At 41.1% G+C, this 17,332-nt stretch overlaps 1 protein-coding gene across 1 annotated transcript in view; it reads left to right on the forward strand.

Annotated features, from left to right (window-relative positions):
* The first annotated feature begins 4,202 nt into the window (after positions 1 to 4,202).
* OSMR (oncostatin M receptor) overlaps positions 4,203 to 17,332 on the forward strand; it is a 77,176-nt gene continuing 64,046 nt past the window's right edge. Inside the window, exons 1-2 of the mRNA XM_042782399.1 lie at positions 4,203 to 4,275; positions 8,884 to 9,056. Coding sequence (XP_042638333.1) covers positions 4,203 to 4,275; positions 8,884 to 9,056 — 246 coding nt within the window. The remainder of the gene's footprint in view (positions 4,276 to 8,883; positions 9,057 to 17,332) is intronic.

Consider the following 17,332-nt stretch of genomic DNA (forward strand, 5'->3'; position numbering starts at 1 on the left):
TGGTAGCCAGGCACCATCTAGTTCTTCTGGTCTCAAGGGCCATCATGTCCTAGGGCTGATTGTTTCTAAATGCCCTTGGTTTTTTGCATTTTTTTTTTTGCTCTGACAGTAGGAGATTCTTAGGTCTTTCTTATGCATTGTTCAGCTCTCAGATGAATATGAGGCTGTTGAAAATACCATGGTTTAGATTAGATGAACCTGAATCTTCAAAGAGACATCTTTGCTCTTCAGCACTTTAAAGAGTTTTTTTGCAGCAGATTTGCCCAATGTTTTGTGACAAGTAAAACATTTGATTTCCTAGAAGAATCCTAAATGTATAGAGACATTTTAAACAGCCATCTCATAAAGAGAACAGTTGGCAATGCACACCTCATCCTCTCACTGTTCTGCTTTTAAATCTGTGGAGTCTCCTTACAGCAGACGCATTGTGCATTGATAGACACCTAAGGAGGATGGACTAGTACCCAGAGAAGAAGAGTAAATGGGTATTTAAAATTATGCAGTGAGTGTCAGACATTTGATGTTTGGCATTTTCCTTTTCCTTCCCCTTGGTTCTGAGCAGAGAGTATTTTCACTTTGTGGTGTAGTAAATTACTTAGTGTGGCTTTTCTACCCATAAGTCTTTGTAAACTCTGAGGTGGAATTTGCCGTGAGCAACTGAGGAGCTCCTGATTGCTAAAGTTGTCCACCTGGGGTATTTCTGTTGGGAGTGGCACAAACAATGTTCTGGCAGGTTTCAGCGCTCTCTCTCTCTCTCAGGTGCTTAGAATTCTGATGTTATGATTGGTTGGTTTGGCCACTCTGCTGGGCTCAAAAGGAGGCCTCTTGAAGGAAGAAGTCTCTCTGACTGCTGGCTAAGGAAGTATGCGCTCCTGAGAGACATGCACTGCTGGGAAAGAGACGTAAGAAACATGCATTGCTGAGTGAGACACCGAGGGACACGCATTGCTGGGAGAGAGACTGTGAGAGACTGTTGGCAGAGAGACGGTGGGCTGGGAGAGAGACTGAGCATTTTTCCTGAACTTGAATTGTAGCCTGGTGCTTCCCTAATAAACCCCATAATCTGTGAGTTCTGTGTGGCCACTGCAGTGAATTATCAAACCCAGCAGAAAGGTGGTGAGTGTTACTGGAGGAATGGTTGATGTCAGGGTTGGTGAAAGGGCTGGAGGGAAGTAGCATGTCTGGCCTCACAGTAATGGGCCTTGGGCTACTGATAGTGATTCTGTTTTCCTCTTGTGTGGTTAGAGGAGGTCAGAAGATGTGGCCTCCTTGCTTTTTTAGCACGTTTGAATTGGTTTATCCTCTGGCTTTGATACTTAATTATACCAGGAACATATGTGAAGTTATAGGTAGAGATTTTGGAGAAGTGTGAATGACTCTGCCACCAAAACTATAGCAGGCAGCAGGGCTTCACTGGATATGAACTGTTGGGAGAATGTTGCGTCTGCTTGCAGTTGGGTTCAGCAGTAGGGAGATTTGGTTACTTGAGAGTGTTTTGGGGGTATAGCTTGGCTCCTTGCTATCTTCATTCTTATTCCCAATTTACCTGTAAAATGCTATTTTTAAAAAATAGAGGGTGTGGGTATTAAAAATTGATGACCTGGTTCACTGAATTTCTGGCTTTTGATGAAGTCATGTGGCTAAACAGAGGCACAAATTGACCCACTGAATTAATGCTTTCATTGTTCCCCTCTGTGCTGACTCAGAGTTTGAAGTAGAAAAGTGAAATTCAACACTTCCCCTGACTAACACACTTAAAATTCAATTAAGAATATATTAGCCTTCTTGAGGTCATCCGAACTCATTCTGTGTGCCCTTAGATTGTCTGGTGGTCAGATACCCGATGAATCAGTGAAGCCCTTTGGCTTGCAGTTTACAGCTCTCTTCTAAGGCAAGGAAAACCGGAAATTGTTTTGAACAATGACAAACAGACCATCTCCTTAGGAAGAATATGCTGACTTTTCCTAGGTCAAATTTTATTGAATAGATTGGGAAATGTAGAGCTCCCCTGTGGTAGTTAAGGCTATGTGTCATCTTGACTGGGCCTGGTTTTGAAAGTGGCTGAACAGCTGAATGTTATTACTCCCCATGATGAGACTGATTATCAGCTCCATGGTGGAATCTACTGTGAGGAGCTGCCTTAGAGATGTGATCTGCTTCCAGTATATAAGAAGCAGCTTTGAGAAAGGTCTCTAGCTTCTTGGCATATCTGGATCCTGCTTTTGACTGAGTCATCAGTGAGTGGCCTGCCATGTTTATGATTTTTGGACTGTTTCTAGATTTCAACTAGTAGCCTGCCATGTTGCTTGATAATCTTTGTACTGTGCCATTTTACTTCTTGATGTTGGGTTTGTCAGCCTCAGCAGCCAGCAGCTGCCTGAGTTAAGAGAAGCCTCCAGCTCCAGTGGGCTGGGAGCAAGATGCAGAACTGAAGCCCAAGTTCGAGGGATCTTCACTCAGCCCCTAGAGCCTGGCACTTTGAACTTGGACTTCAGCCTCCAAAATAATAAGAGAACAAATCCCTGTTTGTTAAAACCACCCATTTGCGGTGTCTGTTATAGTGGCACTGGAGAACCAAAACATACCCTCTTTATAATTTGTTGAACTTCAGCTTTTTGAGAAAATGGAATTTGTTCTCTTTCTAATGGTGGTATGTATATAATACATATTTAATTTGCTACTCTGTTTACTTTTCTTCACCACCATTTGCTCAATCTGAGTCAAGTGGTGTATCAGTTATCTGTTGCCATAAAATTCAGTGGCATACAGCATATAAGAGTTTACTGATTTTGCATGTGGGGTGACCTGATCTTGACAGAGGGTTGACTGCCTGCTGGCTGATATGGGCTGGCCTCAGCAGGAGCACCTGAGTTAACTCAGCTCTCCCTCATGCACCTCTCCTTCACCTCCTGGTTCTAGTTGAGTAGACCAAGGCTGTCTTTATTATTATTATTATTATTTTATTGTGATTTGGGTGAAAGTTTACAGAGCAAATTCATCTTCCATGCAGCAGTCCACATACACTTTGTCTCATGACACTGATGGCAATCTCCCACAATGCAACAGCTCTCCTCCCACTTCCTCCCCATAGCCACCTCTTCCCTGTGTCCTTCCCTCTCATGCACTCCTGCCTCCTGAGCTGTCTCCCTGTGCATACACAGCCCTTTTATTTTCCCATAATTGATCTCTTCAAGGAGTAATCTACCTAATGTAAATATTCAGCTCATATGCCTATCTTTTGTTTGGCTGGAAGCCAGAGGAGTGTGTTCAATTCCAGACTTGAAGGGCAGCTAGGAGCCGTACCATAGTCTCAGGGGTTCCAGCAGGCTCTGTTGGACCAGCAAACCTGGCCCCTTTTGTGTGTGTGTGTGTGTGTGTGTGTGTGATTTTGAGTTTTGTTCCACGTTGTTCTCCCACTCTATCCAGGATCTCCTATACAGATCCCCCTCCGACCAAGACTGTCTTTTGTATGGCAAAGGTTGAAGCACAAAGGAGCCACAAGAAATGTGCAAGGCCTCTTGAGGCTAGGCTCCAAACTGACACATTGTCATTTTTGCCTCATTTATGGGCCATTGTGGGGAAATACACTCTTTCTATTGTGGGAAGAGCCCTGGTGGTGCAGTGGTTAAGCACTCAGCTGCTAACTAAAAGGCTGGCTGTTTGAACACACCAGCCACTCTGTGGGAAAAAGATGTGACGATCTCCCTTTATAAACCTTACAGCCTTGGAAACCCTATGGGGGTGTTCTATTCTATCCTATTGAGTCGCTGGTGGTGCAGTCAGAATCTGCTTGATGGCATCAGATTTATTGTGGGAAGGAGTCCAAAGTCCCTTGGCAAGGGGTCTGGACACAAAGAGGGAAGAAATGGAGGCCTTTAATGCAAGATTCTGGAAGTCCCTAGGTGCCACAAATGGTTGAGTGCTCAGCTACTAATCAAAAGGTTGGCAGTTCAGTCACACCCAGAGGCATCTCAGAAGAAAGGTCTGGCAATTTGTTTTTGAAAGGGCATAGCCATTGCCAGCCCTGTGAGTGCAGTTCTACTCTGCAACACATGGGATCTCCATGAGTCGGAATCAGCTTGCCAGCTACTGACTTTTAATGCAGGTATCTACCACAACTGGCTCAAAAAAACTTGCTCAGAATTGAAAAGAAATAAAATTTCTCTTCTTTGTAACCTATCTTTTTCAGAAAACCGGAACTTATGGCTCTCTTTGTAGTCCTTCAGACAACATTCCTCTTGGTATTGCTACCTTCGAGAACTTTCCAGAAAGAAGGTAAGAAATTGAAGGGATAGTAAAGAAGAAATCATGTATAGAAAAGAAATGAGGAAACTGATGCTTTTAAGAAAAAAAATAAATTTTTCTTTCTATGGAAATTACATGAAGCTAATGAGTAGCTTGTATTAATTCTGTCTCTCAAAGCTGTGGTGGCTTTAGTCTTGACCTCCTTGACCTTGATGACTCATTTGAATAAGTCACACCTTAACCCTGATTTCCTTGTCACTTAGGGCACTTGTGATAGACTTAATCCCATGAAACTTGATGATCCATGCATTTTACCTGGCTATCACCAGAGTAGTTTCTTCTGCACATGCTAGATAAAGGACCTGTCAGACCAGTATTGACCTCTATGTTAGGACCAATTTAACGTTGCTCAGCTGTTTTTATTTAGGAGCTGTTAGCTGCAAGATAATGTGTGAAGTGCTGAAATGGTATTTATGGATAAAGAGATAGAATTTCTCACTTAGCTACTCCCCATGAAGATATTTTGAGAGAAATCACCTCAAAATATCTTCACTGGGGCATATAAACTCTAAAATGTTTATGTATAATTTCATTATTACTTTGAACCAATTTGAAAGTGAATTCTTAAACTTGAGAGAATTTTGATCAGTTCATAAAGTCTTCATTGCTTTCTCCTACTTTACAAAATTTTACATTTTCCTCTTTCCATATTTCTTCTTTGTTGTAATTATAGCAGAGAGTACAGATGTGTATTGTTAACAACCAGCCACACCATTCCTGTCCATGAATTTGTGAAAATGATGTTTACAAGGAATACCTGAAGAATTTCTCACCTTCCCTGAAAACACCATGAAAAGAGATTTGGAAAGAGAAGGAAGGAGATTTTGTTGGCATTTTATCATTTGCGTTAATAACTCCCCTTGTGGAAGGTTCTAAATCATCTGAATTAACCCTAGGAAAAGGATGGCATTTCTAGCCAGACAATTAGTGAGAATGGCCTGGGTGGCCCTTTTCTTTTTTTCTTCATATATTTTGTGGTAACAGCTCACTGCTTCCTGAATCTGCCTGCTGACTTTAGCAAAGCGATCACTGTTTCGGTTCATGTTTTTAAGCAACTGAAGCCTCTGATTTAGTTTAGAAAACTAAACTAAATCTATATGACAGTGTTTTGATCAGTAAATTGTAAAATTGAACATCTATAAGTGAACACCTGAGAATGATAACATCAGCAATTACATGGTTCAATATTCTATGTAATACATATTAATGATACCAAAACCAAACTCACTGCTGTCAAGTTGATTCAACTCATAGTGATGCCTCCTTGGGTTTCCGAGGCAGTATCTCTACGGAAGTAGATTGCCCGACCTTCCTTCCAAGGAGTGGCTGGTGGGTTTGAACTGCCAGTCTTCTGGTTAGCAGTCAAATGCCTTAGGCACAACGCCACCAGAGCTTCCTTTATTAATGATAAGATGTGGAAAAAAAAAAAAAAAAAAAAGGACAGTTGTTAAGTGTGGTTAGTTGTATCCTGGGTATGTTGTAAGTTGAGACTACCTGTACCTACTTTCCTCTCTACCAATTTTCCTTTCTGTTTCCAACTTTCTTGGTCAAGGATGCCTGTGTTAATTAGTACATAAGCTGTCCCTGTCCCCACATGTACAGCTTGAATTTCTTGTCTGTTTCTAGTGCATCTAATCAAGTATTTACTAAGCCTTCCCTCAAACTAGTTGGCCTCCTAGTCAACCAACCAGCCAGGCTCAGATCTGAGGACCCATTTCAAATAGCTGGGCCTGGCTTCTCCCAACCAAGCAGACACAGCCAAGGTCATTTCGAGTTAACCATGGGCTCGTGTCTCTATCTGTCAGAGCTCTTGAGTGTAGCTCTTTGCTGTGCAGGCCGTCCCCGGGTTACAAATATCTGACTTACGGACAACTTCTACTTGCCACTTAATTCAATATTCTGTGATCCATGGGGTTTCCATTGGCTAATATCTTCCTAGTCTCTTTTAGTCTGGAAGCTCCACTGAAACCAGACAACCATGGGTGACCCTATTGCTATTCAAAATACCAGTACCATAGCTTCCAACATCATAGCAACATGCAAGATAACCACAGTACAACAAACTGGCAGATGAGCAGTGACGATGAATGGACCACGGTTTATTTGCTTAAGTGTGTTGGGGCCAGTCAGGTACGAAAAGGGAGAGAAAGATCTAAGAATGAGATGGAGGTCTATCTGATTCCCAGGCCTGGCCTTAATGGCCACACCCCACTCTAGCACCGGGAAAAGAGACTTGGGCCAAGAGCCTAGGAGCCAGGGTTGTGGTTGTGTGGCCTTGGGTAAATTACTTCCCTTTTTTTAAAAAAAAAAATCTCAATTTCTTTATCTGAAAAATAATGGGATTGGATTATTAATGTGTAAAGTCTCTTTGTCTCTCTGACATTGCCATGTTATTTCCTCCTGTCTCCCAAGGAAGACCTCAATTGCTTTTGACAAAATTATTTCTGACTGACTTGTATACCTGAGTCACTCAGCACTCAGTACAGCTGATAGCATGTTAATATAAACATAAAAATTAAAAAAAAAAACTCACTGCCATCAAGTTGGAGCCTACACATAGCGACCTCTCCTTGGGTTTCTGAGGTGGTATCACTACAGAAGTAGATTGCTAAATCTTCTGTCTGAGGAGTGGCTGGTGGGTTTGAACCACCAGCCTTCTGGTTAGTAGTCAAATGCCTTAGGTTCTATGCCACCAGAGCTCCAATATAAACATATATTATGTTAATATGTTATGTGGCTTTCACCTCAGTAAAAAAGAAAAAAAAAAAAAAAAGAGAAATACATGCCAGTGATAAAAATCCTCAAAAATATAGAAACAGAATCCCCATTTTCCTAGCCACTTAACTCTCGCTCGAATGTAATATAATATATTAGTATAAAGGTGTTTCCCTTTTTTCCAAAGCATCCTCTGGTAGCTTTCTAGAACTTCCAGGAATCACGTTTATACTGGGAATTTATTCATTCACTCAGCAACCAATTACTGAGTGTCCACACACTGACAGGTGTGCTATTGGTCTTAGATTTCACTGACCTGCATGACACTGCCTTTTAGCTCACAGCCTCAGGGCGGCCAAACACAGAAACAGACTATTCCAGTCCAGCATTATAGGTACTGCAGAGAAGGGGTTAGAAGAGCAGCCGGTGGAGGAGAGGACTCCAGGAAGAACAGGTCTGGGTGTCCGAAGAGGAGCTCCTTGTCGTGCACCTAGACCTCCTGGAGCTCCTGCATCTCTGTAATTTGAAATCGGCATCTGCTATGGATAAGAGGCTGTGCTACGTTTAAAGATTCATAAGGCTCAACCCCTGTCTTCCAGAAAATTTCAATCTAGAGTGTGAGGTAGACAGCAACAAGTTACCATATAAGGCAAAATGAAACAAGAATCAGGGAAGGATGGAATGATTTTGCATGCACCCTGCTTTCAGAATCTTTGCCAAATCCAAGGTCATGAATTCCACACTGACATTTTAATTAGCGCCATAGCCCTCCTGCATTTACAAAACATCACATGGAATAGGAAACTTCTTGGGAAGACAGCCATTGAATAGTTTCTCCATTTGTTTAGATCTTTGTTTCTTTCATCACTGTTTTGTAGTTTTTTGCATGTAGGTATAGTCTACATTCCCTGCCCTAATCCCTGCTTTTGATCAGGATTCTTCTATAGAATCTTTGATCAAAATGTTTGGTAATGGTAGTCGGGCACCATCCAGTTCTGGTCTCACAGCAAAGGAGGCTGTTAGTTGTTCATGGAGGCAATTAAGCACACATTCCATTTCCTCCTCCTATTCCTGAGTCTCCTTCCTCTGTTGCTCCCGGTGTGCCTTGGATGGCTGCTTGCAAACTCTTAAAGACCTCAGGTACTATGTAGTGAACTGGGAGGTAGAACAGAAGCACTGAACATGTCATTAGCCCAGTTAACTGGAATGTCTCATGAAATCATGAATCTGAACCTCCAAACCAAGGAACAAAATTCCATAAGCAGCGTCCGTAGCTTCTCTCCCTTTGTTTCTTATAAATTCATCTATCACAGAATTTTGCCAGTTCAGCTTTTCACAGGTGTACAGCTTACCGGCAGCACTTACAATAATAAGCTGTGCAACCCTACCTGTATCAATGTGATTTTTCATCAACATAAACCCCTCCTTTCCCTCCCATCCCTCCCCTGCTGACCACTAATAAACTTGCCCTTTCTTGTCCTTTCATATGTGTGATCAGATACTATTCACTAAAATCTTATTTTTTGTTTTATAGAAATGGGAAACTTATGACAAAAGTCCTCTTTCTTTAGTCAGCCTTCTTACAAGTTTCATAACACTGTCCAATATTGGATCTCTTTAACTGCATCAGTTTATTAACTTGGTGTGTGTTACTGACCAAATTGTTTCTGTCATCTAGGTCTTAATTTCTTCATCTGTAAATTGATTTCTAAATATCCTTTTAAAGGTAGCTCAGTTTAAGATGCATATATGCACTATGTTTTCCAAAGCTAAACAGTGATAGTATTGAACAGTTTAATAATCTGTGGCTATTCAGTCATACTCTCATGAAATGTTTTTCTGTACCTTGTTTTGGTCTTTCAGTACTGTCTGAACCTGTGCCACTGACTCCTGAATCACTTAAGGTGTCCATCAATTCTCCACGCCAACGTTTGAATCTACAATGGAGTGTCCACAACTTTCTTAATCATCCAGAACAACAAATGATTTTTCAGATAGAGATCAGTAGAATTAACACATCCAATATCATCTGGGTGGTAAGTTATTACTTATTTATTTATTTTGCTTAATATTTTAAGAATCCCTTTCTTACGCCGTGGTTTTTCTTTTACCATCAATAAACCTAATATGGAAACGTTTTAGCAGCTCAAAACAGTTTTCCTAAGCATTTGTATGTCTGTGCTTTAAATGAGAGGATTCATGACAAAATAACACAGCAACTGTATTTTGGTAAATAGAATGGACCAAGTTAGGAGAGTAGATTATTTTCTCAGTCTGCTCTGTTCCCTCTTAAAAGGATTACTGGATTTGTCAAGGAGCTCTGGTGATGCAGTAGTTAAGGCATTTGGCTGTTAACCAAAAGTTTGGTAGTTCAAACCTGATTCGTGGCAGTCTGCTTCTATAAAGTTTTGCAGTCTTAGAGACTCTATGGGGCAATTCTATTCTGTCCTTTAGGGTTGCTATGAGTTAGAATCGACTCAATGACCATGGGGTTTATTGTATCTGTCCCCATAACTGCTGGATTCCAGAGGTCCCTGAAGCTCAATCATTTCATTCCTTTTTCATCTTTTTTCTCTATCAGAGATTTTTTTCTGAAATACAAAAAAAAAAAAAAAACCTCACTACCATCAAGTCGATTCTGACTCATAGAGACCCCCATTGGATTCCAAGACTGCAAATCTTTACAGAAGCAGACTGCCTCATCTTTTCCCTAGAGCAGCTGATGGTATTGAACCACCAACCTATGGTTAGCAGCCAAATGCCTTAAGCACTATACCACCAGAGTTCCTTTATTTTTCCTGAATAAGGTGTGATGATTTGGCAACATTTTTCATGCCAGTGCAGCTTCCTGTCAGTTACTTTGCTTACAATGTGCTGAAATTGAAGGGAGACCGAGTACTGGTGTTTTATATTCCAGCCAACGAAGAGCTTCTCCATGGCCCATGTGGGCGAGTAGCACAGTATGTCATTAGCAGCTGAGTACTTCAAGCACTGTGCTGTTACATCTCCCCATATAGACAATATAGACCTTTTTTTGTCCTGGGATGTTCAAGAGCAGTGGAATGTTTTCTCTTTGAGGGAACCTGAGAATTCACTAAAGGTGAGGGAAGTGAGGGTTGTGCCCATTCAACACCTTGACCTCAGGTCAGGGCCCATTCTTCTCTCAGGAGTAGAGTCCTGGGTACAGGGATCCAGAATGTTTCAATTCTTTAGTAAGGCATAAAGGCCACTGAGTTCAAAGTCTCCAGAGCTCTGGAAGCACACAGGAAGGAAGATAAGGAAATTTACTTCCATAAAGATTTACAGCCTCGGAAACCAAATGGGGGTCACTATGAGTTGTAATGAATTCAATGGCAGTGAGTTTGGGGGGTTTTTTTGTTTTGTTTTTTAAGTTACTTTTTAGCCTTCCACACCCATTAATATATTTGATATCTGAGCAAGTGGCCTGAGTTAAATCAAATTCAAACTCTGTTGATTCAGGATTAATATCAGGTTCTGTATCAGTTCTACCCTTCAAAGGGCAGCTTTCCACAGTGAGAGTAGGTTAGTGTTCTCATTGTAAACAGTAGTGATGCGTATGTGCAGTTATTTTTGCTCCACCATCAGCTCATGTGTGGACCTCCTACTAATGTGTCTCATTTTTATATTTTTGTTGGATACACTGGTTGGTGATAGGGAGGCAGTAAAACATTAAGTTAAGCAAAGGTCATTTTCAGGCATGTTGTTGTTGTTGTTATGTGCCGTCGAGTCAGCCCCGACTCATAGCGACCCCTCCTTGGGTTTCCGAGGCAGTATCACTACGGAAGTAGGATTGCCCAACCTTCCTTCCAAGGAGTAGCATTGCAAAAAAAAAAAAAGAAAGAAAAAAGAACTTCTTAGGAAAGTGTTAGAGGAATTGGTAGAAATCTAGTACTTACCCTATTAGAGAAAATAACATTAGCCCTAGACCAAGAAAAGACCAAAATGGATGTCAGAAGAGACTGAAACTTGCTCTTGAACAGAGAGTAGCTAAAGCAGATGGAAGGAATGACAAGATAAAAGAGCTGAACAGAAGATTTCAAAGAGCAGCTCAAGAAGACAAAGTCAATTATTATAATGAAGTGTGCAAAGACCTAGAGTTAGAAAACAAAAAGGGAAGAACACACTCAGCATTTTTCAACCTGAAAGAACTGAAGAAAAGATTCAAGCTTTGAGTTGCAATATTGAAAGAATCTATGAACAAAAGGTTGAATGATGCAGGAATAATCAAAAGGACATGGAATAATATTCAGAGTCACTGTGCCAAAAAGAATTGGTTGATGTCCATCCATTTCAGGAGGTGGCATATGGTCAAGAACCAATGGTACTGAAGGAAGAAGTCAAAGCTGCACTGAAGAAATTGGTGAAGAACAAGGCTCCGGGAATTGATGGAATACCCATTGGATTGTTTCAATAAATGGATGCTGCACTGGAGGCACTCACTCATCTATGCCAAGAGATTTGGAAGACAGCTACCCATCTAATTAACTGGAAGAAATCCATATTTGTACCCATTCCAAAGAAAGGTGATCCCACAGAAAGTGGAAATTATCAAAATATCATTAATATCGAATATAGGTAAAATCTTACTGAAGATAATTCAAAAATGGTTGCAGCAGTATATTGACAGAGAACTTCTAGAAATATAAGCTGGATTCAGAAGAGGACATGGAAGAAGGGATATATTAGCTGTTGTCAGGTGGATCTTGGCTGAATACAAAGAATGCTAGAAAGATGTTTACTTGTGTTTTATTGACTATGCAAAGCATTCAGTAGTGTAGATCATAACAAATTATGGATAACATTGAAAAGAATGGGAATTCCAGAATACTTAATTGTGCTCATGAGGAACCTGTACATAAACCAGGAGACTGTTGTTCAAACAGAACAAGGGGATACTGCATGGTATAAAATCAGGAAGGGTGTGTGTCAGGGTTGTATCCTTTCACCACAGTTATTCAATCTGTATGCTGAGCAAATAATCTGAGAAGCTGGACTTTATAAAGAAGAACGTGGCATCAGGATTGGAAGAAGACTCATTAACAACCTGTGATACACAGATGACACAACTTTGCTTGCTGAAAGTGAGGATGACTTGAAGCATTTACTGATGAAGATTAAAGACTACAGTCTGCAAGAAAAAATAACCCTTACAACTGGACCAAAAGGTAGCATCATGATAAATGGCGAAAAGATTGAAGTTGTCAAAGATTTCATATTATTTGGTTCCACAATCAATACCAATGTAAACAGCAGTCAAGAAATAAGATGATGCATTGCACTGGGCAAATCTGCTGCAAAAGACCTCTTTAAAGTGCTGAAAAGCAAAGATGTGTCTTTGAACAGTAAGATATACCTAATCCAAGCCATGGTATTTTCAATTGCCTCATATGCATGTGAAAGCTGGAAAATGAATAAGGAAGACCAAAGAAGAGTTGATGCTTTTGAGTTGTGGGGTTGGCAAAGAATACTGAGAGTATCATGGACTGCCAGAAAAACTAACAAATCTGTCCTGGAAGAAGTGCAGCCAGAATGCTCCTTGGAAGCGACAATGGCCAGACTTTGTCTCACCTACTTTGGTCATGTTGTCAGAAGGAACCACTTGCTGGAAAAGAATATCATGCTTGGTAAAGTGGAGGGTCAGCATGAAAGGGAAATGCCCTCAATGAGATGAATTGACACAGTGACAGCAGCAACAGGCTCAAGCATAGCAAGGATTGTGATGCTGGCACGGGACCGAGCAGTGTTTGGTACTGTTGTACAGAGGGTCGCTGTGAATCAGAGCCAACTCTGAGGCACCTAACGCCTAACAACACAACAACAGACCAAGTTGACTTCATTCTTTATTGATCTAAAAGACAATTACTTTCTGATTCATACAGTAATCTTCTTTGAAAAGTAAAGCAGCTGTATATTACTTCTTGTATAATCTATTAGGGTTTAAGATCCTTCAGAGTAAAGGTATATTTTTAATTTTATTTTTTGAAAATTTTTCTTGTGGTGAAATATATATAACAGATGTTTGCCAGTGCAACTGTTTTTCTGTGTAAAATTCATTGACATTAACTACATTCACCATGTTGTACAATAATCACCACTAGCCATTTCCAGATTTCTTCATCATTAACACACATTTAAGAGTAATGTTTTGCCTTGTCTGTTGCATTTTGTTCCCAATACCTAGGACAGGTGAGATGACATCAAATGAGAGGCACATGGAGGTTTGTGTGCTGTTCAAGGTGACAGAGCCAGGACAATGTCATACTTTACCCCCATGCCCAGAGAGGTTTGGAAACCACATGTAGCCTCCTAGCCATCAGTAGCTGTGTGTCCCCATGAGAAGCCCTCATCTAAATCTCTCCAGCCTGAAGTTGAAGGAGAGACATAAGGTCCTCCTCCAGTTAAGGAGGAGAAAGCTGGGAAAACAAGTTGCCTTTAAGTCAACTCTGAGTCATGGCAACGCCACTCTGTGTGTCAGAGAAACACTGTGATCCCTAGGGTTTTCATTGGCTCATTTTTCAGAAATCAATTGCCAGGCCTTTCTTCCGAGGTGCCTCTCAGTGGACTCCAACTACCAATCTTTCAATTACCAGCCATTTGCACCACCCAGGGACCCTGAAGTCAAGAAGGTCCCTGGAGAAATTCTGCTTTCTCTTTTGTTTGTATGACAATGTCCCCCCTCCTAGGGGAGTTCCTTGTAATGAAAGGCTGGCAGGGCATCCTCACTCATGCTAAGAGGGAGAAGCTCCCAAATTCCATAGCTTCACCAACATCACTGTGTTGCAAAACACATCAAAGGAACAGCATCTGGGTGGAGGTGCTTCCCGCTGGAACAAGGACATCCCCTGAAGTCACCTGCCACTCAAGGCCTGCCAGCCCCACATGGTCCTACTCAAGGCCCAGGTTCTGCCCTTCCCCTCTAGCCACGTGCTTTATGATTTTGTAAATGGCAGGAGAGGTTGGAATGTGCTGGAGTAGAGGAACAGTCAAGCTTGGAAGGAGGCCTGGACCATGAGTCATACCAGGGATAAAGCTCCCGCCTAAGGAATGTACCAGTGACCTCAGCTGATTTCTGTGTAAATGTTATGTGCTAATTTCTTGTGATTAACTCATGTCTTGGAGAGCCGGATCAAACTTCCACTTCAGCTGATGAAAATGGCCCAAAGGCAATTTGTCTCATTGAAAAAAAAAGAAAAATCTGAATTGGTACACTCAAGGAAAATTTTATCTCTTTCATTTACAGGGCTATAAAGACAAAAAAAAAAAAAAAGACAAGTTGAGGTTTGACGGAATCCACACAGTGTCTGGGAAAAGTAAAACCTCCTGCATATTAACAAATTGGTTGAATAATTTAGCACAGTTTTCAGGTGGGCCCAAGTCCTAATTGTGTTAAGTGCTGGGCAAGTCACACAGGCACTATTGACATAGATGGGGTTTGGCCTCCCTTCCCTGGGACTTGGAAGAAGGGCTTTGGGGCCAAAATAGGAAAGAAGATTAGAAGTTAACTTAGCAAAGCAGGTGGACAAAAGTTGTCTGGAAATACAAAGTTTATTGGTGGTTACCAGGGACAGGAAGGAGGAAGTGGGAAAGAGGGACTCAATGCTTAGGGAAGACTGAGCGTCTATGTAAAAAGTGATGGAAGAAATTGGAAACAGGTAGCAGTGATAGTAGAACATGATGGCTATAATTAGTGTCACTGAATTGTAGGTGTGAAGAACATTGAAATGGCAAGTGCTTTGTTTTATATATAATACCATGATTAAAAAAAAAAAAAAAGATTGAAAAAGTTGCTGCAACAACGGGCTCAAGCATAACAATGACTATGAGAACGGCATGGGACCGCCAGTGTTTCATTCTGTTGTATGTAGGGTCACTTTGAGGCGGAGCTGACTCAATAGCACCTCACAACAACAACAACGTATAAAAAGAGAGAGCTCTGAAAAATCAAACAGGTTCAAGCAGAGACCCCAAGGGAGAGAGTTTGCAACTTCTGGCCTGAGAGCAGTCACTGGGGTAGGGGCACTGAACCCACAGGGGCAGCTTGGCGTGAGCTGAGGCCCTCTGGACTGTGGGACTCATGCTCAGCTTTTGTATTTTATCAAGACAAAGTAAGAAGGAAGTGATGAGATCTGACTTGAAGTTTTTGAAAAGCCCACTCACACAGAGAGCAGCGGGGGAACTGGAGAAGGAAGTGTGACCTCCTGAGCGAGCCCATGGGGTGGGTCCAGCAAGAAGTGCCAGGGTGACGGTGGTGTGAAGAAGGGGGTAACTTTGAGAGGCATGCAGGAGGTAAAATCCAATCAGTGGCTTTCTGACATTATTGCAAGGTCACCAGGATGGATATTCAGGTAGTTACCCCACCCACTTTTTTTTTTTTTAATTTGTTCTTACGTTGAAAAAATATATATATTAAGCAAAATGTACTCAAGACTGCTTACATTAACTAGTTAAAGTTGCATAGATCAGGAGCTCAAGACTTATAATTAAAAATATATATATTTTGTAATCTAGCAATAAATTGTGCTGAAATAAAGTATAAATTCTTAAACACTTTTTACTGTGATTTAAGTGAAAGTTTACAAACAAATTCATTTTCTATTCAAGAGTTCATACACATTTTCTTTTCTGACATTAATTGAAATCTTCACAAGATAGAAGCTCTCTTCTCACTTCTTCCCTACTGTTACATTTTCTTTGTTTTCTCCCATTTTTATTTTTTTTATTGTGATTTGGGTGAAAATTTACACAGAAAATACACTTTCCACACAGCAGTTCACATACACTTTGTCCCATGACATTGACAACAATTTAACACAATGCAACATCTCCCCTCCTAATTCTTCCCGATAGTTACCTCTTCCTTGTGTCCATCCTTCCATACACTCCTGTCCCCTGAGCTGTCTCCCTGTGCAAAAGCAGCCCTTCTTTCTTCCATACTTGTTCTCTCCAAGGAGTGTATCTACCTCAGGTAAATGTTCAACTCATATGCCTGTCTATTGTTTGGCTGGAAGCCACAGGCGTGGGTTCAATTCCAGACCAGAAGGGCAGCTAGGGGCCATAGTCTCAGTGGTTCCACTGGGCTCTATCAGACCAGCATAATTGGTACCCCCCTTTTTTTTCTTTCCAAATGATTTTCAATTTTGTTCCACATTGTTCTCCCTCTCTATCCAGGATCTCCTACATAGATCCTCTTCCAAGAGGTTGACAGTAGTAGCCAGGCACCGTCTAGTTCTTCTGGTCTCATAGTTGTATAGGCTGCAGATCAGATGGTGTACCAGTCACTAGGACTAATTGTTTCCATCAATTTTTGGTTTTCTTCATTCATCTTTGCTCTGGATGATGAGAGACCCATCATTGCATTAGATGACAGCTTGCAAGCTTTTAAGATCCCAGTCACTACTCACCACAGTAGGAGGTGGAACAATGTTTTGTATAGTATATTATGCCAATTGAGCTTGATGTCCCCTACAACTATGGTCCTGAGCCCACAGGTTCAACTACTTGGTCCCTCTGGGTAGCTGGCTGTGACCAAGCAGTGACTACAACCTTGCCCCTTGTCAGCTCTACTATACACCTGGGAATTCAGATCATACACATAAAGTTATAGGACCATTGTACCATAGTTTGGTTATCCATTCCTCAGTTGATGGACACCTAGGTTGTTTCCATCTTTTGGCTATTGTAAATAGTGTGGCAATGAACATGGGTGTACATATGTCTGTTCTTGTCATGGCTCTCACTTCTTTAGGATATATACCTAGTAGTGGAACAGCTGGGTCAAATGGAATTTCTAATTCTAACTTTTGAAGGAATCTCCATGCTGCTTTCCACAATGGTTGTACCATTTTACAGTCCCACCAGCAGTGTATGAACGTCCCAATCTCTCCACAACCTTGCCAGCATTTGTTATTTTCTGTCTCGTTGAACTTTGCTACTACTGCTGGAGCAAGATGGTATCTCATTGTTGTTTTGATCTCCATCTCTCTAATAGCTAATGATGGTGACCATTACTTTATATGTCTGTTGGCCACTTGAGTATTGTCCTTGGTGAAGTGTCTATTCATGTCTTCTGCACATTTTTAAATTGGATTGTTTGTCTTTTTGTTATTGAGGTGTTGGAATTTTCTATAAATTCTAGAGATAAGTCCCTTGTCAAATATGTCCTTGCTGAATATTCTTCCCCAATATGTAGGTTCTGTTATGACTGTTTTGAAGAAGTCTTTGGAAGCACATAAAAATTTAATTTTTAGAAGGTCCCAATCATCTGGTTTCTCTTCTGCTGTTTGTGCATTTT

Source organism: Orycteropus afer, unplaced genomic scaffold, assembly GCF_000298275.1.
Source record: "Orycteropus afer afer isolate SDZICR_OR568_19922 unplaced genomic scaffold, OryAfe1.0 scaffold00300, whole genome shotgun sequence".
NCBI lineage: Eukaryota > Metazoa > Chordata > Mammalia > Tubulidentata > Orycteropodidae > Orycteropus > Orycteropus afer.